This window comes from Mastigoproctus giganteus, chromosome 1 (genome assembly GCF_048544385.1).
Source record: "Mastigoproctus giganteus isolate SK-2022 chromosome 1, ASM4854438v1, whole genome shotgun sequence".
In the NCBI taxonomy this organism is placed as follows: domain Eukaryota; kingdom Metazoa; phylum Arthropoda; class Arachnida; order Uropygi; family Thelyphonidae; genus Mastigoproctus; species Mastigoproctus giganteus.
Genome location: NC_143575.1, coordinates 296,534 through 319,919, shown reverse-complemented (window position 1 = coordinate 319,919; position 23,386 = coordinate 296,534). Strand labels below are relative to the sequence as shown.

At 41.6% G+C, this 23,386-nt stretch overlaps 2 protein-coding genes across 2 annotated transcripts in view; both read left to right on the top strand.

Moving 5' to 3' along the window:
* The window catches only part of LOC150090475 (uncharacterized), a 95,094-nt gene that overhangs the window by 11,762 nt on the left and 59,946 nt on the right, over positions 1–23,386 (top strand). The window contains exons 5-9 of the mRNA XM_090378055.1: positions 3,211–3,375; positions 10,841–10,994; positions 12,855–13,131; positions 16,561–16,809; positions 17,720–17,847. Of these exons, the coding sequence (XP_090234181.1) occupies positions 3,211–3,375; positions 10,841–10,994; positions 12,855–13,131; positions 16,561–16,809; positions 17,720–17,847 (973 nt within the window). The remainder of the gene's footprint in view (positions 1–3,210; positions 3,376–10,840; positions 10,995–12,854; positions 13,132–16,560; positions 16,810–17,719; positions 17,848–23,386) is intronic.
* Positions 105–1,432, top strand: LOC150090476 (uncharacterized). The gene is made up of 2 exons (XM_090376291.1): positions 105–284; positions 1,076–1,432. Exon 2 carries the CDS (start codon positions 1,076–1,078, stop codon positions 1,430–1,432), a length of 357 nt encoding a protein of 118 aa, XP_090232417.1. The 5' UTR covers positions 105–284.

Sequence of the window (23,386 nt, the reverse complement as noted above, 5' to 3'; positions counted from 1 at the left end):
TCGAACCCTTCGTGATTTTGATTTCTATTTCAGCGCCCGTCATCGATGCTTTGAAGAGTGAAATTGAGCGTCTACAGATATTCGTGTCCGTCGCTTTCGTTGGGGACCATCTGGATTCCCTGGTCAGGAACAGGACGTCGCACAGAGCTGCCGTGATTTTCCTGCGCAGAATCCCCAGCGTACATCAGACCAGTGGATCGGAGACGTACATCACGGTGGCGTTTCCCCACTGCGAATACCAACCGGAAGTGCCCTGTGACTTCGAAACTGCTCATCTGCGGAAGGTAAGCTCGTGTTTATGCGCAGTAACTCCTAATCAGATCTGTGTACTTCCAACGCTTCTTTTTATTCGAATTCTTATTCGGAATACGATCAGGGTGGGAGTCATTGCGGACATAATGCGACAACCCGTGTTGTTCTAAATGTGACCTTCTATTACGTTTGTGTCAGCGCTTCTGCCGTTGTCTGTACAAGTATGGTTTAATTCCCCGCAGTAACTCGCGAAGAATTTCCCATAATGAGTTTTAAATCCAGGATAACTTCTTCCTTAGCGTTAAAGTAAAATAATTAGTTGAACGTGTTTGTTGAAGAGAACGTACAACAGTTCAAAACAACGACCATCGGTTATTTTTGTTTTTTATTAATTAATCACCACGCACTTGCACCGAAATTAATGAGTCTCAATTAATGGTTCTTTCCATGTACTCTACTAAGATTGTGTAACAGAAATGGCACATTGCGTTTATCGATATTTATTTTCTTATATTTGTTGCTGCTTTCCACTCCGCTTAAATGAAATTTTAAATCGTCCGAATATTAAAAGTTGACCATCCTTGTAAGCCAATTATAACCTCGGCATATTGAGTCGTGAAGAAGACAGCGAAATGTAACTGCTCGAGATTTAGAGCCCTTCACAAAGCAAAGATGACTCCGAAGCCAGCTTGTACGCCATGCAACTTTGGTGGCCTGTTTGATGACTTCTTCGAGTACGGAATTTATTGGGGATGGGCCCGGGTAGAATTAATTGTATGGTTGTTCCTCGATGCTTTTAAGGCGAGTTGTGTTTTCTTTTCAGATGGCGTGGTTGAGAGTAAAGGATAAGGCCCCCGAGATGTACCACCTCTTGCAGTCGATATCATTCTCCGAGGAAGAAGTCTCTGATCTGCTGGAAAGCTACAGCCGAGCTCGAGATGAAGGAAAAGGAGTAAAGGACGTCGCGTGCGAGTGGGTCAGAGGTCACATGGACGTTATAAACAACTGGCTTCCATTAAGACTCCGACAGAAGACGGTGCTCCACTTGGGAGGAATCTTCCCCATCACCGGCACCTATTGGCAGCACAGGTCGCTCACGATCGGTAAGTACTCATTTCACGATCAGTGTCGGCAGCGCGTGCAAGGACGTTTCATTCTTCTCGCAACAACATGGGGTTAGGTTGGTTTTGACACAATTTACAATATTCGTATATCGCTGTGCATTCGTTGTTACTTTTTTTTTTTGCAAAACCGCAAAGGTCCCACTAGAAATGAGCTACAGGAAGCGATAGTATTGGATTTGGATCTCCTTCCCTGAATGTGTCGCTGCGTGCTCTTTAGGCAAAGCGCAAAGTATTCGACGCAAGTCCAAATCTTGTCTCCGCAAAAGGTGGAACGAGCGTTGATGATGGTGGTATGGAGGTGTCCATTAAGCTTTTAATGTTCGTTCACTGATGGCTCGTAATGGCCTCGGATTTGAAAATTAGGCGAAAGCTACCTTCCGAAAGTATAAATCTTGTCAGCATTATATCTTCGCAGATTCTTCAGTTCCATATCAATCCCGCCAATGGATTCACTTTCACTGTATCATTTTTTGTCGAAATGTCCGTGTGTTTATTACAAAATAGAGGATGTTTCAAATGTGCCCAAAAAAAATTTAGGACCCTGTTCAGCAGCTAAAAATTGGAAAATCCAATTAACGTACTTTCGATAGTCCGAAAAGTTTCGAAATTATTTTTAATGGTGGCAAATGATGCAAGAAAGCGAGCCTATACAGCATCAGCCGAAAAAAAATATCTTCACACATCACCCGTCCATCCCCACCAATAGTTTGTCTAGTTCTTTCATTTGAAAAAACTTCAAATGGAAGTTTGTTCTAACAATCTGGCTGAAGGTAAATCTCCACACATCTATCCTGAAATGATCTTTTTTCAGTTTCAATTTATGCCCTCTCTGCGCATAGTCTGAACAAAAGGAAAAATCTCATCAGCATTGAGTTTGCTCAATCCATTCGAAGCGTTAAACACCTCAAACGAGATCACTTCGCAGGTGGCCTGGTCTCCAGATGTCCGCTACTCTAATTGGCAGAGCTGAAGTCAGGTTACTGTAAAAAATGTCTCAAAAGTATTTCCGAGATATTACGCACCAATCATTAATTACTAAAAGCGAAGAAACAGAAGTAAATCTCTGAAAAGGGAAAAGCTGTTCTTAGTGGTTCAGCAACTACCAAAATGCAATTTCTCACTTAGTCTTACGTGGTGAAACGCTTAGAATAAACTATGGATTTCATGATCCCGCAGGAAATAACATAAGGGTGTGAGGTCCCGTAGAATTTTCTGCAGAAAATATGGGTTTGCCATTCCTGAAAACCTTGTTTTAATAAAGAAAGTCCGTAAAAAGCAAAATCAAATCGAACAAAGAAATGAATAAACTTTCCATCAGAGAAAACGAATGTTACTAACATAATAGATCTAAGAATTGTGAATGCTCGCCTGCTCTGGGTTGGTAGATACAAAAACGTATTAAATATCTTAAGTAATTGTATCTGTTTGGCTGGTTGCAACTTCACACGAACTTCCTACCTCAGTTTGAAGTGGGAAACATGGAATTCGCTTTCCCTCGTGACAGGAGAGCTGTTGGAATGTCTTTTCCTTTCCGGTGTGTTTCGATGGCAAGAATTCCGACTGTGCATGCCGCGACTTTCATAAATCTGTCAAATAGAAATTCGCTCATGTAGGAACCGTGACTTTTAAGCAACTACTCTCATTCTGCCGAGATAATCCACTCCCATCACTCGGGAGCAGTTCAGTTGCAACTTCTAAATCTTTGGATAACGCCACTGCAAGAAAGAAATGAACTGCATTCGCAGAAACTACTGAGCCCGAAGAAATGGCTACGCGGGGAATTCGAGAAAGGGCAATTTCATTTCTTTTAAATTTTTTTCTGTTTTTGTTGCAGCGACCGAATTGGCGGTGAATGCGGTGAACCGCGACAGGTCCGTCCTCCGAGATTTCGTCCTGGAGGTGTCCCACGCAGATGGCAGCTGCGAGCCAGACCAAGTCCTCAAACATTTCATTGGCTACGTGACCGGCCCGAAGTACTCCCGGATGGTTGGAATTCTGGGTAAGACAGCTCTGAACTTCTGTAGCTGTTAATTCGGACCAACCCTCTCCTCCATCCCGACAGGAAGTTCAGTAAACGACGTTCTTCCATCCATATGCACTCGGCGAGATCTTTGACTTCTTTAAGGAATGCGGGCCGATGCAAATGATTATTCTGTGTTGTTTGTTGTTTGTTATTTGGTTTTTAGGAGCATTAGCAACTAAGGCCATATTGCTCCGGGATAGGCGGTGGTCATTCCTTGACCTTTCCGCATCCTCCGTATTTGGTGGTGACGGGCTCGAACCCCGGTCTAATCAAGAAGCGTATGCTACGCACTGCTGCTCCTTCCCACCTGGCTATGGAGGCGCCTAATTATTCTGTGTAGCTTTCTTTAAGAATGGAGCGGAGAAATTTGTTTTGCTGCTTTGAATTGAGGGTGGTCGGAGATAGGTGATTTTGAGTTACATTTCTCTGATCAAGGTCAGCTAATTGGATGAGAAAACGGTGGGGCACAGCAGAAGCAATGGAAGCATTTATTATTAAGCGCCACATAGGCGCTTCCGCAGCTAGGTGGGAAGAAGCAGCAGTGCGTAGCACACGCTTCTTGATTAGACCGGGGTTCGAGCCCGTCACCACCAAATACGGAGGATGCGGAAAGGTCAGGGAATGACCACGCCATATCCCCAGAGCAATATGGCCTTAGTTGCTAATGCTCCTAAAAACCAAATAACAACAACAATTAAGTGGCACCTGCCCTTCCGTTTAACAGCAGCCAACAAGAAGAATAGCGCCACGTACCCTTGGCACTCTTTTCTCATGTTCGGAACTTACGTTACTCACTTTCTTAATACCGCCTTCCTCGCTTCCATTCGCTGCTGCCATCTAGGAATGAGTCCAGAGGGAGTGGAAAACTAAATCCTTGCTTTCCAACTAGGTATGCTTTGCCGAATCGACGTTTATTGCTGGACCCGTTCCTTTATCTTGCCGTAAAATAAATTAACTCCAGTATGTCGAAGGTGTTTTTTAATGAGGGGTAAGGGATTATATTCACACTACGCTCACTTAGGCTTCCAGTGTTACTTCCAGGGTATTCGCTGGGAAAAGCCTCTTTTTTTTTTTTTTTTTAATTTTAAACAAACCCCATCATGGACCTCCAGGAAACCGAAATACGGGAAGTCTCCCAAGCCAACTTACTTCGGACTTCAGCTGTGTCTCAACCGCTCGTATGAACTACAATCTGCCATGGATTTCCAATTTTTTTGTGGCTCGCAAAGAGCAAAAATCTCGTATGGAAGAACGAGACGAAATTACTGAATTTCTTTCGGGGGGAGCGGGGGTTGATTAAGAGCTAAATTAGTTACTTTAAATGTGTAATTACACCAAAATTCAATATGTTGCTTACTAAATTTCCCCCCCCCCCCAAATCCCCCACGAATCTCCCTTTATTGGTACGTAAGTGGACGTTTCTCACTTTAACTGATGGTTGAAATTCGCACTTTTTAAGCGAATCCTTTTCTGAAATATCTAATCTTAGAACGCCGGTTGCTTAAACTAATCCGATAACCGCTCAGTTCGAAAAGTGGCGTTTGTTGAGTCAAAGTGTCCCCGTCAAATAAAGGCACCAAACAACGTAAACTCTTTTTAGATTTGAAAAGCGAGCCCGATAACGTCCATAGGAAAAGAATTCTACAAAACTGATTTATGTCACGATGCCTGGAATGAATGTGGAAACTGGTTGATCGAAATACGCAAAAAAAATAAAATAAATAAAAATCTCAACGCCAACTACTATTGAGTAAAGAAAATATCCATCTATATTTCGGAATCCACCTTTGGGGTTCCATCAAGCCGAAATAAAACTGACCTAAACCAAAGCGAAAAAAAAAATTGTTCTTTTGTAAAATTCCAAGTGGGGAAGAAGTCAATCCTCCAGTAAACAATTTCCCTTCTATTTAAGGAGGTACGCAGCTTTCCTAAAAATATCTAATTTCGAAGAAAACTGAAATTCTAAAAACTTTCAAAGTTATTAGCGTTCATAAATAATCCGTTTTTATAATTCTATTTTGGCCTTATGATGGAATCCTGAAGTAATTTCAAAAAAATATATAATTTTTGAAGAAATTCTGTAGGAAGACTACTTTTACTGCTACCTTTTGAACTATACGTGTCAACTGAAAATAAACAAATCCCGTTCATACCCCAGGGTGACCTACGATAAATCAGGAGTTGACAAGATAAAGAGAATACGAGAAAATCGCCATATTTTAGCAGCCACGTACTAATTGTCTGTCACTGGCTTAATTTCTTGTAAAGTTTAAAGATTCTTTGGATATCACAATGGTAAATCTCGCCCTAAACGAGCAAATACACGAGCTTAAAGGTTATATCCAGTCCATCGGGTCGCTTTAAACCCAAACAAATGTGTACGACTCATTCACCAAAGCAAGAATTAGAAATGATTTACGACTATAGTGAACTCAGTCAAAATCAGTTTTTCTCTCTCTTTGTATAGAACAAAGAAGACCAGTCAAACTATCTTTCGGTAAACGTTTCATGCAGAGAAAAACCAAGACTTAATCAGCAATAAGGCAAGAAATTTTGTACTGAATCTGCAGTCATTGCATATATTTCTTTTAGATTTGCAGTACCAACCGATCTGAATGCATTACATTCTGGTCTTCATCATTTTTTCTCTCTCTCTCATGATTTTTATGCTAGAGTACTAGACGATGCCATGAATTGACTTCATTGCTGGAAAGCCATGCACTATCCTCGAAACCAGGCTATATAAACCGTGATGTCATATCCTGGTGACAACAAATAATAGTGAAGAATCTGGATGCAGTCACACTGCTCCAAGCATCGCTGGAAGACTATTCAAACTGTCTTCTACCACTAAGATGTACCCCTAACAACACCAACGGCCCTACTGAACGCATTTCCTGCTAATACCAAAATCATTTTTAACTGCCTCCGAATAAACCCACAGATTCCGTGAAGCAGCAGCGTTTGGGGTAAAAGCAAGTAATACGAACTTGCGCGTAGTACATCCACCTTCATCAAAAACCATTTTGAGAATTGTCCAATTCTGCAAATGGACACTCCGGGAAGCATTCAAATTACATTACCATGGGCCATTAGGCCAGACATGAGGATAAAGACCAAGACTTATTTTGAATTTCATTTATATTTCGTCTACATCCGAAATAACTTGTTTAACAAATGGATCTATTTTTATCCAGTTCTCATTGTGTTTGTCGTTCCAAAGAAGCTCATTAAATTGTTTATTTGCTCTGTAAAACTGTGGGTAGTGGCTTTGGGTTCGTAGACTTACCTCTTGAACAAACGCGAAATCCTCCTCTCTAAGATGCAATATTCGCAAATATGTGCATCGCATGTTACACTCGATGATGGACCACTACCATTCGTAATGGAGACCCTTTCCCCGTGCTTATGGGTTGGTTTTGGGTATCTTCTTCCAGACACATTACGCACCCAATGATTTAAAAATAGCTGGTAAAATTATCTTTCCAGTGAGCATATTTCCAGGTCGAACTGGCTACCGAGATCTCCCAAGGTGATTCCAATAAATTAGCATTAGTAGAGGCATTTGATGCAAGAAAGTAAGCTTATGCAGCATCAGCCAAAAAAAAAAAAAAAAAAAACTAAAACAACTCCTATTTCACCCCTCTGTTCGTTCAAAATACCTGTCCAGCTGAGCCTTAAACTTATTTAGGCTATCAACCTCCACCACAAGGGATGGCAGTCTGTTCCACCAACCAACCACCCGCTGGCTAAAGGCAAATTTCCGCACATCTATCCTACATCTGTCTTTCCTCAATTTGAATTTATGCCCTCTAAGGCGATTTTTCTGAGCTAGAGGAAGAATCCCATCAGCATTGAGCATGCTCAAACCATTCAAGGCTTTGTACACCTCTATCAGAGCACCTCGCTGGTGCCTAGTCTCCAGACACTGTAATTTGCAAAACTTAAGCCTTTCTTCATAAGAGCACCCCTTTGTTCCATTCACTAATCTTGTTGCCCTTCTCTGTACTCGTTCCAGCAGTTCTACATCCTTCTTGAAATGAGGCCTCCAGACCTGTATACAGTACTCAAGATGTGGCCTGACCATTGCCTTATACAAGGGAATAATCACCTCCTTATCCCTGTTGGAAAAATTCCTGTATATCATTGACAATACACCATGAGCTACGCTTGCAGCCCGTCTGCACTGCTCAGAAAACTTCATATCTGCCTGCACAATTAACCCCAGGTCCTTTTCATTCTCTACCACTGTCAGTGTAGTACCAGAGAGTTGATACGTTACATTGGGGTTACTGCTTCCCATATGTAGTACTTTATATTTGTCAATGTTCCACTTCATTTGCCACCTCTCAGCCCATCTGCTCAACCTTTCCAGATCCTGTTGCAACAGGATAGCATCAGTAGTGTCCTTAACAACCCTGCCAACTTTTGCATCGTCTGCAAACTTGCACATTAAGCTTTATATACTATTATAAATACGAAAACAATAATGGACCCAACACTGAACACTGAGGGATTCCACTAATAACATTAGTCCACGATGAGCGGTGTCCATTGATTACCACTCTCTGTCTTCTCCCCCTCAACCACCCCTTTATCCATAGCAGCAATTTGCCTCTAATTTGGGCAGCAGTCTTCCATGTGCAACAGTATCAAAAGCCTTTCTAAGATCCAAATATATAATATCAAAGTCATTCCCTGCATCCAGTTCTTTTGTGACTGCATCATAGTATCCAATCAAATTGGTCAGGCAAGACTTCCCCTTAACAAAACCATGCTCTGTCCGAGCTATAACTGAAGTTTTGTCTTGATGATCCAGCAGTGCTTCTTTAACCAGTGCCTCCATTAAATTCCCTGGAACAGAAGTTAAACTCACAAGTCTATAATTACTTGTCAGCCTTTGATCCTCCTTTCTGAATTGGGGTCACATTTGCACATCTCCTGTCTATGGGTACCTCCCCTGAATTCAAGGAAGCTCTCATAATTATGGCTAAGGGTTTGCTTACTTCCTTTGCTGCCTCCTTTAATATAACTAAATAGATCCCATCCACCCCGGGTGCCTTTTTTGTGTTTATCTTCAACAATTTCTCCTCCACTTTCCCCTCAGTTATTACAAAATCATCTAACTCACTGGCAGAGTTTATTTCACCTCTGGCATTCCCCTCCCTGAATAATTCCTCATGTGTGAATGCAGATGAAAAATACTTGTTTAGTTTGTTAGCCACCTCAGTAGGATCATCAACAGTTGAACCATCGACATCCAGTGGACCAATCTGATTTAGGTTAGTGAACAGAACGAAGGGTTGCTCTTATGAAGAAAGGCTTAAGTTTTGCAAATTACAGTGTCTGAAGACTAGGCACCGGCGAGGTGATCTGATTGAGGTGTATAAGGCCTTGAATGGTTTGAGCATGCTCAATGCTGATGGGATTCTTCCTCTTGCTCAGAATAATCACGTGAGAGGGCATAAATTCAAATTGAGGAAAGACAGATGTAGGATAGATGTGCGGAAATTTGCCTTTAGCCAGCGGGTGGTTGGTTGGTGGAACAGACTTCCATTCCTTGTTGTGGAAGTTGATAGCCTAAATAAATTTAAGGCTGAGCTGGACAGGTATTTGGAACGAACGGAGGGGTGAAGTGAAAGGGTTTTTTTTTTTTTTTTGGTTGATGCTGCATAAGCTTCCTTTCTTGTATGATATGCCTCTGCTAGTGCTAATTCCATTCCTTCTAGAGTTTACATAAGTAAAGAACTCTTTGCTGTTTTTCTTTGCATCCCTTGCCAAGGATTTCTCATAATCTGCCTTTGCCTGCCTAATCTACTTTGTGACTTGGTTACAGACCACTTTATATCTATCATAGGCTTCCATGTCACCCATTAATTTGTATGTATCCCATGCATTTTTCTTCTCTGCCATATGCCTCATTAGTTCATCTGACATCCATTTTGGCCTAAACCTTGAACAATATTTCTTAGTTGGTATGTAAAGCCTAGTAGCTTCCAAGATAAGTTCTTTGAATGCTTCCCATTTTGAGTTTGCTGTTGGTAACATCATCAGTTGGTCCCACTGTATAGAATTTAAATACTGTCTCAGTCCATCGTAGTCGCCTTTACGGAAGCAATAACCCTTCCCTTTACCCCTAATGGTAGTTACCTCTTTGAGTAAATCCCACTTCAGCACACTGTGATCACTGCCACCTAGTGGTTCATTTATCTGCAGATTCTTAATGCATGAAGAATCACTGCTGATAATCAAAGTGTGTGAATAACTCCAGAACCGTTCAACATTCCCATTGATCAGCGTCAGTGAGTCGCGAATAATATCAGTAGCAACCCTTCTTTAATTTAAGGGGTGTAAATATGATTGTATAGACTTTAATACGTGATGTGATCCTGTTGTGGTGTGAAACGGTTGTGTCCGGCCCTCATGCGGTTTATCCCGTAGTGGCGTAAGTATGGTTGATGGCACCCCTTAAACTGTTCTTTTGGAGTTTTTCATTTTTTAACCATAAAAAGGCGTCCCCCCTCCCCAAATTTGACGCCAGGACACGTGTCCCACCTGCCTCACCCTAGATTACGCCACTAATCGGTTCACATTATGCCGGCTTCGGCCACTTAGGCAATGCTAAGGGTTATGCTTCCTCTCAGTCTAAAGCTGATTTTTTTTCACAAAGTATATTTTCACGTTGACTTTTGAAGATATCCATTCGATTTTTCTTTATTTTCTTTTTTTTTTGTGCGTTCACTTAGTATTCAACAAAATTATAAGCACAGAATATGGACGTTGTCATTAGATGGTACGTAATAATGATTGGATTTTGTAAGTTGAATTATTGATGTAAATATAAACGTTGATAACCAAATCTGAATTATAATCAATTTTTGTTAACAACTAAAAAATGCTTTTATTATTGGTAAGGAACCAATTTAACGGCTCACGAAATTTTTTTTAGTTTTGGTCCTCTAGTTTTAAAAAAGAGGTTGGGAATCCGCTCTTCGTATACAACGTCTTTTGCTGGGTATCGAATTTCAGGCGCTCACGAGGTAATTTTCATAAAAAAACTCTTTCCCACTGGTTCACGCCTACCCAATACATTGGACTTGAATGCCCAACATCACCGAGTTGCGTCAATTATTTTGCACACCATTGCGCTTTCCTCACCACTACTATATTCGTGGCAAAGACGGGCCGTTAACTTGCACTTCTTCATTGAAGACGCGGTTGCGGTGAGGGAGGTATACACCCCCTTTCTGTTCACGCACTAAAGTCGATTCTGTAGTGTAGTGTGTTCGGCTGTTGTAGAAATGCGTGAAAAAACATCGTGGAATCTGGTTCTGAGAGCGCTTAAGACTTGTTCATTATGTAGAGCATATCCAGTTAACTTTTGAGTTGTACACACCCGCTTTGTGCTTTAAGGGTCATACTACGATTTATTTGTGCGCAGGGCCGGCATGTTCGAACACCGTAGAGCCGATTGCTGGAGTTGCCCGTCACTACAACACCGTCATCATCAGCTACAGTGCGGAGGGCGCCATCTTTAACGACAGGCTGAAGTACGCTTATTTCTTTCGGACCACTCCCGAGAACAGTCTGTACCAGTAAGTACCTCTTTCGTGTTCACTTCTTTTATTTGTCCAACTTCTTCAGCTTTTACTCAAGACGTTGAACTTTTTCGGTATCCGAGAAACTTGCTTTTATTGGCCGATCGTGCGTCTTCACTTCAATATCCAGGTTTCAATCCAAAATTTTAGAGTGTTGTATTTTTTCTACAAGATCTCGCGCTGCATCTGACTATCAGAGGTCCGTTTTTTGTTGTTAATAACAGTTTGAGACATCATGTATATGTACAGCGGGTGCCTCAAACTGTACGCGTCATTAAATAAATTGTGTAATTAAATGGATATCCGACACTTTGCGGAATCGTAGTCTCCCCTCCCCATTCAAAATCCAGCTTCGACTGAGTACTTGGCCTACAGGAGTGCACAAATCTGTATGTACTGTAATTTGAGAATGCGTGTGGTGAGGCTGATTGCGCATCTTGCATGCAAAGGACAGGATGAGGGAGGTAGGACATCGGCGAATACATCTAGCGCTACTCTGGCGTTACAAGCATTTACGCGATCCCCAACGATATTTTGAGATCTGCCGTAAGAATGACTGCAATGGGACAGCTGTAAACAAAATCCTGAGATCTGCGAAGTGGAAATTACTTTCCAAAGCTGTAGCAATCAATATTTCTCTGACCATTCGTTTTTACAGAAGGTGAACAGGATTTTCTGGTTGTACGAAGCCTCCTTTAAGCTCAGTGGTATTGTGAATCGCCACAACTGTGCTCTGCAGAGTCCAACCGACTAACTATTCTAACCGCTTGACCTCCTAGCTGCACTGCTCCTGTCTCCCCGTGGCGAAGCCAGAAACGTGGGAGGGAAAATGAACTGCGATACAAAAAAGAGCTAATCTTGGATTACGAAGATTATTCTGCACTTGAGCAGCCTAGGCGCTCATCTAGGAGTCAGCGATGCTGACCACTAAGGGAACAACGGACACTTCAATTGCAAGCACAAACGCGCAATGAACTCTGTCAAATGAAGTCTGAACCACAGTTACGGACCTCCAGCTTCCGTGCAGACAGAAAGAAGTCATTCTAGCCAGAGCACGAATCGGTAAGGTCCAACCAGGTTGTTGTCCTGGACCAAAGTTCTAAGGCATGGTTTTGAGTTACGTGCTCCCCCCGCACAGAAGGCCTGCTACAACTATAATCGCGAGCTGAAGCAGGAGATTACGGCCACCCAACCATGGACTCCTCCATCCCCTTATTGTTCATGGGACTGCCGAGTCCTACCTCAGCCACACTCCCCCTTTCCATTTGAGATTCTTTCACTTCGGAAACTTGCATGACCTGTATCTTAGAATAATGTTTTACTACGCTGTCTGTTCCAGCTCATTCTCTGGGTTCCCATTACTTTAACTATATGCATATGGGGAAAAGAAAATGTAGCGCTTAATATATTATTAGTTTAGTCTTAATTGAAATAATAATTGATTGGAAATTTACTCATTCTTTAATAACAAGTATGGAATGCCTCGAAGTTTAAGAGTACATTAACTATTTTTAGCCCTTACGGCTGCTGTACCTGCGCGACTGATTATTGCTCCTGTTGGTTGGTTGGAATCCAGAATGGCAGCTACAAAAAATTCTGCGATTTGTTCTGTAACAAACAGCTTTTTTTAAAACTTCATTTAACTCTAACTTTCTTTTATTCAAATGGGGAACATAATTGACAACAGCTGTTGCGGAGTTCGATTGACAACGAACCAACCAGTCACAAAACCGTAATTATCTAAAGGTAAAAAGTTTCCCTAGGTGATCAGAAAGACCACCTAGGGAAAGGCTGGAAGCCTCGTGAAAGGAACTGTTAGCGTGGTAGGAAACTCACCGGGCCGAATCCTTTTTCCAGATATGTCTACTTGGAACTGTTTCTGCGGCTGGGATGGCGACGAGTGGCTGCCCTGACGGAAGACGGACAGAAGTATCCAGAGTACATCACCTTCTTGCAGAGTCTTCTTCAAGGCCACGGGTTCGTGGTGTTCAACATGAAATTCTCCAAAGACTCCGAGAAGACCTACAGCATGCCGCAGTATCTCATTGACCTGAAGAGAGTGAACGCCCGGATCATCATCGGCGATTTCTTCGATTTCTCGGCGAGGGCCGTCATGTGCGAAGCATCGAAGCTGGTGAGTGGCGTTCTTAACTGTTTTTTTTTCTTCTTCCCTTACTCGGATGTTCAACGACAGCGTGCCGCAATCTCTTATATTCGTGCTGCATCTCTTGTTCGATGATTGTGCACTACAATACGATCTAAGCCAACAGGCCGAGAAGCGATTGTTCAATGATTACAGACTTTCCACATAAGTTCACAACATTCCACGATCAAAATTGGTGAACCCACTTATCGTCCCAAACCCCTGAAGTGGGTTCGCCAATCGATTGTTGCAAAGGTTGGATTCAAATTTCTTCTGATTTAAGGCTCCCTTTACGTCATCCACGATGCAGTCTTCGTCCCCAGAGTTCTAAATCGGTTAATTGGCTCCATCGCCCAGACAAATCCATCTTCAAAAAAATAGCTGGATCAACTACTATTGCAGTTCAGGAGAAAAAATTGGGGACAACCTCCACAGCTGCCTTGCAAGTGTTAATAGGCAGACATCACCCCTTTGGCCTACATGCTGTTTATTTTGAGCTCACACATTAGGAAGAATGACGAGTTTTGAGATTCGTGGCATCCGTGCTCTCACTAGACTGAACTGAAGGAAGAAAAACTGCGGATCTGGAACGAGTTACATCTCAAATGGCAATTCCCGTGGTAGGAATGCACTAAAGCAGTTACTAAGAAAACTCAGTGACAGCTGTGAACCAACACAGGCGGCTCATTCCATACCCTCCAATGCTTTTATCCAAACACGCCCCGTTTCTAACGGGATGTGTTTGGATAAAATAAAATCTGGAAGATTTCAGTCTGGCCGATAACGCCAAGTGCATCTGCGAGGATCCGGCGACTGGCTTCATCTATCTGTGCTTGGAATGGGAGGGCCATCTCCCCATGGAAACGTCCTCTTGCCTTCTTGTTGATCTAGGTTTCCAGCTACCTAGACATGGTCTTCCACCAAGCTGTGTCTTTCTGCTTTGTGCTCTCTGTGTATCGCATTTTTGACCAAATGCCTTTTTCTGGAATGGAATAGAACTTTCTTTACTCCTTTTATGGTTAAACCTTTGCGTACAGTGTTCTGCTGTCCTGTGAGAGCACTTTTCCATCTGAATATGGGATTCCTTTGGAGCAAGAGCCTTCTTCGCCCTGTCGTGGGATCGCATTGCCTACCTATTTCTTTTGGTAGGCTTTTTTGAATTATGGGAAAATGTACCCCCCCCATCGTAGGATTTGCGGACGGGGCCCCTATTGGATGGAATTTCTGCATTATGACAGTTTCCTTGAATGAGATGCCATTTCATTTGGACTTCTGGGATCCCCAGGAATGGAATTATTCCTTGGTGTGGGATACGCTAAGCAGCAGTGGTTTCGTTTCAATCGATGTACATTTCACAGTACATGCTTGCACTTTGCTTCCATCCCACTTGTGGATACCCCATCTCTCCTTTTGGATATCCATCCTTCTATAGGGATTCTCTGCTCTGTTTGCCTTTGGATGTCTCACCTTCGAGTATCATTCCATTTTTCCCTTCTATAAACGAACCAACTACCTTGCTCAAGGTCCAGCCTGCATCCTCGATTAGGCTAGGATGCACATGGCCCAGTCAGCTCTTTTCTGAGTAGTGGAAGCCTAAAGGATTTGCCCTCCAAACTCTAAAGTGACAGAGCAGTTGGTAGCCTGCATTTTCGTGGCAGGATAGAGAACTAGCCAGTTCTGGCGGGTTGTTAAGAGGCTAGTCGTACAAATGTAACACCACAGTAAGCACGAACCGTACAAGACACTCACGAATGGTTTAGCAGGAGATGGGCTAACGCCTAGGAGCCACCCCGATACAAATAGTGTTCATGTTTTTAACGGTAACATTCGGTGGAAATCCCTGGTTCTGCTTACACAAGTAAAAACCGGATAAAAATTTTATTCGGGCGTGTAGTTTGTCGATTTCAGAGCAGGGGAGTAGATGTATCTTCTACAAATTGTAGCAGCTTGAAAATAATATTCACCTTTTTTTTTTTTTTTTTTCAGCCCACAGAGATAACAGAATGCTCAGATGTGGCCAAAGATTTGTTGCTAAGCGAACAAGGAACCTACATTTTAGTTAAGAAACAGTGGAGAGTTCATTTTTGGCATGAAATTCTCTCATTCCTTACGTTAGTGTTCATTCAACAAAATCATTTACCTTATCTTGCGAGTTGACTAACGACAACCCCCCCACCCAAACCTTGAGAGGGGAATGTGTCTTTTCTCAGGTAAGAAGTTGGTAGAACGTTTTACGTGGGAACCCTGCAAAGAATCGCCGATTTGAACGCAGGTCAACATTGTCACAGCACATTGAGGCCCTCGTGAAGATAATTGGGGTAAATGACAGTGTAGTAGTGTTCAGGATGTTACACGATAAGGGTTGCCATGATTATGTAGCCGTCCACAAGGCACTAACACGCCGACTAATGGCAGACACCGTTTAGCTTGCTGTTAGGCTCGCCGTTCTTTGACACAAAATCGATAGAAAGCTGTGAATTGGAGTGACGAGTCACGGTACATGGTTTATTGCTCTGAAGTACTGCCTGCGTGTTGTGGGTGCCCGGAGAAAGTTGCTTGCCGGACTGTATCGTGCCGACAGTGAAGCCTGGCGGAGGGTCCGTGATGGTCTGTGGCTGTTTTTCTTGGTTTGCTCTGGGACCATTGGTTGGTTTGCGCAAAAGGTTCATCTAGACATCCTGGACAAGGCTGCGTTGTGACAGCACAGCGGGGAAGCCCATACTTCTAGCGGCATAAGAGTGCTCGATATATTTCTGTCCGTGCTGTGGCGAACCTTTGAGAACGCAAGTGGGGGAACGATTAGACTGGCGAGTCGCAAAGACCTCGGCTTAATCCTACGGAGAGCCCCCAGTTATGAAGTCGACCTTCGGGTGTGGGTAGAAAGAGAACGTCCGAAAACAGAGCTGAACTGCGAATGGCGGAAGCATCCCATCTTTTTGTGGAATCGGAGGACATTTGCAAAAGCTGGTTTCTCGCAGACTGCTGTCGTAATGACAATTTCATCCCACGTTCTTAGTTTTCCCGTAAATAAATTTATTTGTAGATGCGCGGGTCTGCCAGTATTGATGATGGGGCATTGGTGTGTGCGTGCGCACGCACAGGTCCCATTAATAATACGCTTAACTCGATTAGCTAAACCTAACTTAACCCAAAAGCTTTTTTTTTTTCTTTTAGTTGGAATCTGTCGTAAGGGTGTCACATAAACCAAGTGTATTTTGACGTCTTACGCCACAGTCCAATACGACCGTTGAAGTGAAATATTAGAACGGCAGTACTTCACTCGCACCACTGAACAAGTGGCGCGTTTTATGAGAAGAATGGGCTGCAGATGCCAGTCCCATCCCATCCCCCCTTCCTCCAATTGCGTTCGCTTTTATTAATCGAAAAATCCTTTATGAGGACGCGACCTCTTTCTTTCAGGGGATGATTGCGAAGCACGGGTACCAATGGTTCCTTCCTCTGTGGTTCGGCGAAAACTGGTACGACACGGACTACTACAACGTCGAGCAGCGGGAGAACGTGCGATGCACCACCGAGGAGATGATGCGGGCCATCGAAGGCTACATGAGCTTGTCGTACAAATTCTTCGGGGACGACGATGTCATCATGCAGGAGAACATCTCCGTCAGGTCGTGGAGGGACATTTACAGAAACATCGCGTTTTCTCAGGTAAGAAACAACTTCGTTCGTTCACTCCTAAAACTCTCTCTCTCTCTCTCTCTCTCTCTCTCTCTCTGCTAGAAACATTGACGGGAATATGCACCCTTCGCAGCAGTAAATGCGACTGCGCGTGATGTCTGAAAAGACACGCCCTTTGTTTTGGCAGCCAACAGTCGAACCCAACAGCCCGATTTCTGGCTGACTCGCTCGTCTTCTGCGATGCCAATTAAAAAGCACTCCCTCGGGTATTGTCGAATATGAGCGACGGGTGCACTGCATTCACCCCTTATTTTACCCTTATTTATGACTGCGACATCGTTAATTGACCTTATTTCGTTTTATGCAATCGCCTCGATTCCCACCCCTTAATGTCGTCAGTATTCGTAACCTATTTTGTTAAGGTCCAACTCGGTAATTTGTGTCAACCCCTTCTCGCTGATCGGTTAACGCGATTCGCCCGTTTTCGCTTCTCGCCAGTATCCCGATTCAGCCGTCAGGAACGGAGCGCGTGCTTTTAGATTGGTAGTACGCTCGGCCAACGAATGAACACTTTGTCGCGGAAGGGTCTTCGGTGCTCCCTACATCTGTTTCCAAAAGGCCGGTTACGTCAAACGGGGCGTTGTACCGTAACGCGTTACGGGCCGAATATCGATTGTCAGCGGAAATCCCCAACTGAACGCGCTGTTTCTGTTAAAATGAACGTCGACGAATCCCCCACAGGCAATTCTGATGTATTTGGAAACAACAAAAGGATTGATCACTAACATGGCGCAAGTCTGCCGTTAGTGTTCGACCATTAGCGGCACAAATCCGAAGCCAGAAATCTTTTCTTCCTTTCTTTCTTTCCTTTCTTCTTCTGCTTTGCTTTTGTTTCTTGCGCGCGGCAACTGGTACTAACTTCGTTTTTCGTTCTTTCCAGCGCATGAAGGAGAGCGTGTATGCGGGCTATGCATACGACGCCGTGTGGGTATACGCCTACGCACTGGACGCTCTATTCAAGGAGGACTCGGCCCAGGTTGAAACCCTTCATTCCAGGACCACTTCAATGTACGTGAAGAAGCAACTGTAATGTATTTCTGAGGTAGATTCATTACTGCTTTTCGCCTTTCTTTTTTCGCTCATTCCTTTTCCTCTGGCCCATTTCCCACGCGCTTCTCGATTCCGATCCCTAAGCCGCTTAGCAATAATTGACCCAAAAAAGTCCTTTAAACAGGATTCGTAAGCGTTGTTAACTTTCCCGCTTCCCTTTATCATTTCTGCTTGACTCAAGTCTTAAAATCGCGTTGATGATGATAATGGACTCTGTCAAATTCCGAGGGACCATGTGGGACAACGTAAAACGGCAGCGGCGGGAAGGTTCCTTATTGTTATGTACTTCAATGCATTACAGTAAAATATTATGAGCGGTTACTTTATAATTGGTACAAGTTGGAATGAAAGTGAAAATCCTTAGATGGATAGAAGGATGGCTTCAGGGCAGGAGGCAGAGGGTTGTGATAAATGGTTATTCATCAGAGTCGGTTGACGTAAAAAGTGGGGTTCCCCAAGGATCAGTATTAGAACTAGAGTTGTTTCCGATTTTCTTAAATAATATCGATTAATGGATGGAGGGTGGGTGTGATGTCTAAATTTGCCGATGTAAAGATTTGTAAACTAGTTAATGAGCACAGCCAAGCAGTGACCTAGATAGACTTCAGGAATGGTCAGAAAAATGGCAGCTGTGCTTTAATCCAACAAAGTGTAAGGTATTACACCTGGGAAACAGTAATCCCAAAATAACTTATTCACTTTGTGGAGTTCAACTAAACCCAGTACTGGAGGAAAGGGAATTGGGTGTTACGATACGGTCCGACATGAAATTCTCTGAGCATTGTAAACAGGTTGCAAGGAAGGCCCATGGTGCCCTATCGATGAGCTATCGAACTTTTGCAAGTAGAAAATAGGGACGTGATAATCCCATTATATAAGGCTTTTGTTAGACCACACTTGGAATACTGTGTTCAAGTATGGAGACCGCACCTAAAGAAAGACATCGAGCTTCTTGAAAGGGTGCAAAGAAGGGTAACTCGCTTGATGAGATTGGAAAAAGGAGTCCTTATGAATAAAGTCTTCGAATATGTGGGTTGCAGAGTTTGGAAACTAGACACCTTAGAGGAGATTTGATTGAGGTGTTTAAGGCTCTGAGAGGCATCAGTAAAATGAATGAGGACAAAATTTTCAAGATTATAAATGATGCTAGAACTAGGGGACATAAATTCAAGTTACGCGGGGAAATGTTTAGATTGGACTGCAGGAAGTTTTATTTTAGCCAGCGAGTTATAAATTACTGGAATAAGTTGCCTTCATGGGTGGTAGAGGCCGACAGTTTGGCGAAATTCAGAGGTCAGCTGAATAGTTACCTGCGGGAGGAGGGAAATTCATCGGTTTTCTGTTTCCTTTTCTATTATTATTATTTATTTATTTTATTTTATTATTCTATTTTTTTTTTTTTTTCGGGCTGGTGCAGCAATAAGCCTTAGTTTCCTTCCACCATGTGGCCATTACTAGTGCAAAGTAGCCGAGAATCATTCCCGAAACAGCAGATGGCGCTACGAGAGTGCGTACAAACGATGCATTACATTACAAATTAGTTTTACAATTCCCAAAGTATTTTGGTTTAATAATAAAAATCGAAACTGTAACAAAAAAGTCGCTTCACAATGTCAGTGTCCCTTGACAACCCCTACTCGGGTCACCGAAGATGTTATCTCGGGATTCCATACTACATTAAAACTTGGATTCTATGTTAGTTGCCACGAGGGTAGCATCTTGGTGGAGCACAACTTTTCTGTGTAATTTTTGTATCGTCTCAATGTTCAGTGACTGGCCGCTGGGAGCGAGTGGGGGGGGTGGCTCCGAAAGTACTAATCGAATGGATTTGTGGCGTTTCCGTTGTTCGTGTGTCCGAGTGAAATTCTCTCTGGTAACTGATATTTCTACTGTGGGAGCTCGAATCGATCAATCTCAAGGCGAAGGGATTCTTGGTCATCTTGTTAAGCAATCTCAACAGCTGGAGTTCGCTTCTTAGGAACCAAGTGATGCGTCGTGACACGGAGACCTTTAACATATCGAGAGATTAGCCTTGCATTGCTGATTCTGACGGATCCTGAGGGAAATTTTCCCAGTCTCAGAAAATTTCAAGATCGTAATGTTTCCTACCATTTTCGCCAGAATGCCACAAATTATTATACAGCGTTCACTGCCTTTCTCTTTTGTTCAAACTGCGTTGATCCCCCCCACACACACACCCTTCGTTTGACGTCAAACCAGTGAACCTAAGGAAGGAGGCAAGTGTGGGGGTGGGTTTTAGTTATTTTTTTATTCTGAAAATCCTATTCCTCAAAGAGGCCTACAATTATATTATATTATGTTATTTTTTTTTTATCCCCTTATTTTAACCCCTCCCACTTTAACACCTGACTTGATTGATTTCAGAAAATTCCCAGACTCACGGGGACCCCTAATATATTAAGGTATTCTTCCACTGGACTGGCTGAGTTTAGAAATGACAGACACACACACAAGAATGTAGAATATACAAATTTGTTCTTTATTGTCATATTATATATAAGAAAATTACAATAACCTTTAACAGAATACAGTATTTAGTTTGACACTTGTTATTTTACTAATTTTTAAATGTGTATATATCTTGTAATTTACAGTCAACCTTGTTATCAAAAGAACTACTAAATCCTAATACTTATATATATCTACATATATATATATATATATATATATATAGAAAATTATTTTAATGTTATGTGCAAATCTTTAATTTAACTTATGCTAATAATGAAAATACCGTGTACCCTGGGAGCGATGTATGTTGAATAAAGGGGGGGAAGAACGGAAAAGAGTAACGTTATAAACAAAGTGCGAATTTTGAAAAATGTAAAATTTGAAAAGAACGAAAATAGAAATAGCAGATTATTGAAAAGAACGACCAAAGTAGAAATAGCATTGCAGTATCTTTCATAATTTCTGTGTCATCTTCAGAGGTCATCCACCTAAATTATGAAAAAGAACAGCAATACTCTTACTTCTGTTTCTGACATGTTCTGTATGTCAAAAAAAAAAAAAAAAAACACGTGTACGCGGACACGTTGTAAAAAATAATTTAGAATATAAATTTTGAAAAAATAAAATACAAGTTAAGCAAAAATATTATTCCAAAGTATAACATACAGAACATGGATGACCTTACAGAAGTAAGTAACCCGCCAAAAAGAGAAGACAAAGGAAGCGAGTGTCCGATTGACAAGAATGACAAGAATGTCAATAACTTACCGCTACGTGACCGGTCGACAAAAAAGAAAGAGCCGGAGGCTAAACAGTGTATATATGTGAAGAAACGCTAGCGGCACCTAGCGTTAGACGAATTTTGGTGTATGTATATTTTGTAATTTACGTAAGCGGTGGAGCTACGCTAGGTTCAAGTTAAGTACATGATACTCAAACTTTCGGGATAGCAAAGAAATATAATTGCTTACAAAGTAGCAGTAGAGTAGCTAAACTTTGTTAAGGCGAAAAATTATGATTTGGTATAGTGAGAAAAATAGTACTCTGATATTGCTTTCGTTACACTAATCGCTCACAGAGTATAAAATGTAGAATTTAGTAAAGCAAAAAGATGATGAAATTAGGGATATAAAGTTGGGCTAGGGTAGTTCGGGGTTGCAAACCCGTTCCTATAGTTAGGACCCTGAACGACTGTCCGAGAGTAGGTGCACCATGTACTTAAGTCAGTTGTGTTAAAGTGTAAGATATATATAAGTTACAATTAACAAATAAATAGATAAATAAATCAAGATATAATCAAAATTAATTACAAGATAATTACAAGGTAATACACTATGTTAGACCAATCGGTGGGTACAAGTTTTCCAGACCGTAAGACACCAAAGAGGCCTAGTGTATTGTATTTACACTATTTACAAACTTGATGCGTATGGGAGTAATTATTAGTTATAAACTAATAATGCTGTTTATATTGATATCTATTAAGTTTTTGTGCCTTAATATGTTAAGGGCTTTATTGATATGATGACGCAGGTATTTAATAGGAAAAAGATTTCTGGTCAGTTTACTGTACAATGATCTGATGTTATCAATAACTGTTGTTTTGTCGCTGCATATCGTTGCAATTCTGATGCATTGTGCTAAGATAACGTTAGCATGTACCTGTTTGGAAATATTGGAATTCCATTGTGTATAGTTTACTATGCTAAAGTTGAAAGCTTCACGTTTGTTGTACAAATTGATGGAGGCTATACCATTTTTTATATTGATGTCTAGATCCAAAAATTGGGCTGCTGTGTCAGAATTGTTAGTTCTTTCTAGTACAAGTTCGCTAGGGTATAGATGTGCATAATCCTGGATGAAATGAAATTCGGGCAGTTAATTACTATGAGGTCATCTATATATCTAAATAGTATTAGTTCCTGTGGAAATGAGGTTTCTGACCAGTATAGATATAGGTTGGCTATTATGCATGAGGCTGGGCTGCCCATAGGTGTTCCATTGGTTTGGTGATATACTGTATCGCCATCATATATGAAATTATTGGAAATACATAAATTAAGTATGTTGTTCCAGTAATAGGTGTTGCAGGAAATAAAATTCTTATGTTTATCATATATATCTTTGAGTACCAATTTGAGATTGGTTTGATTGATACTGGTAAATAGGCTATGGAAATCAAAGGTTTGAATATTATTGACTGTATTACTTTGCAAAAATTTTAATACAGGTTGGTTGTTGCCTATGATTTTGCTGTTATGTATCTTATTCATCAGTGGTTGCAGTAGTCGTTCAAGTGTTTTTCCTGATTTGTGTACATAACTATTTTTGCATGAGGTTATGAATCTGAAGCCTGTTGGTTTTTTATGAAATTTAGGAATGAAGTAGATGTAAGGTAAGCTGTAATTATTTAAGTTGAGCTTTAGTTTTTTGTTGAAGGCCATTAGTTTTTTTGTAATGATATTACATGTACTGGAAATAGGTTTGTAGGTATTGCTTGAGTTAAGTTCATTAGTTAAAGTATATGTATAAAAATATTTGCAAATGAATGCAAAATTATTGGCTGCTTTATCTACCGGTGTGATTACGAAGTTTTTGTGAAAATCTAGCAGTTTTTGTTTTAATGCAGTCAAGTTATAGTATGTGCCCTGATAATATAAATTTGAACTCTGTAATGCATATTTATGTTTGAATAGGGCGAATGTATGGCTAATCCACATATGGTATGCTTCTATAGGCGTGTTATTTTTGTAGGCTAGATGGAAGCAGTAGTTTAACAGGTCTTGATATAGCTGCTTATTGAAGTTGGTTATGTTTATTTTGGTGGGCGGCCTGAATTTGAATCCTTGTGATAGTACATGTCTTAGCATTGGGTCCGTAACTATGTTTAGATTTCCTGTAATGATGTGTCCATAGTCTGGATCAATATATTGCTGCATGTTGGTTTGTTGACAAACGCAGTTATTGGTGTCTGTTATATGTGATGTTAAACTGGTAGCTATAGATTTGTAGTTGCAAGCTAATA

Coding starts and splice junctions, on each gene's coding strand:
- LOC150090476 (XM_090376291.1), top strand. CDS start 1,076: ATGGCGTGGTTGAGAGTAAAGGATAAGGCCCCCGAGATGTACCACCTC.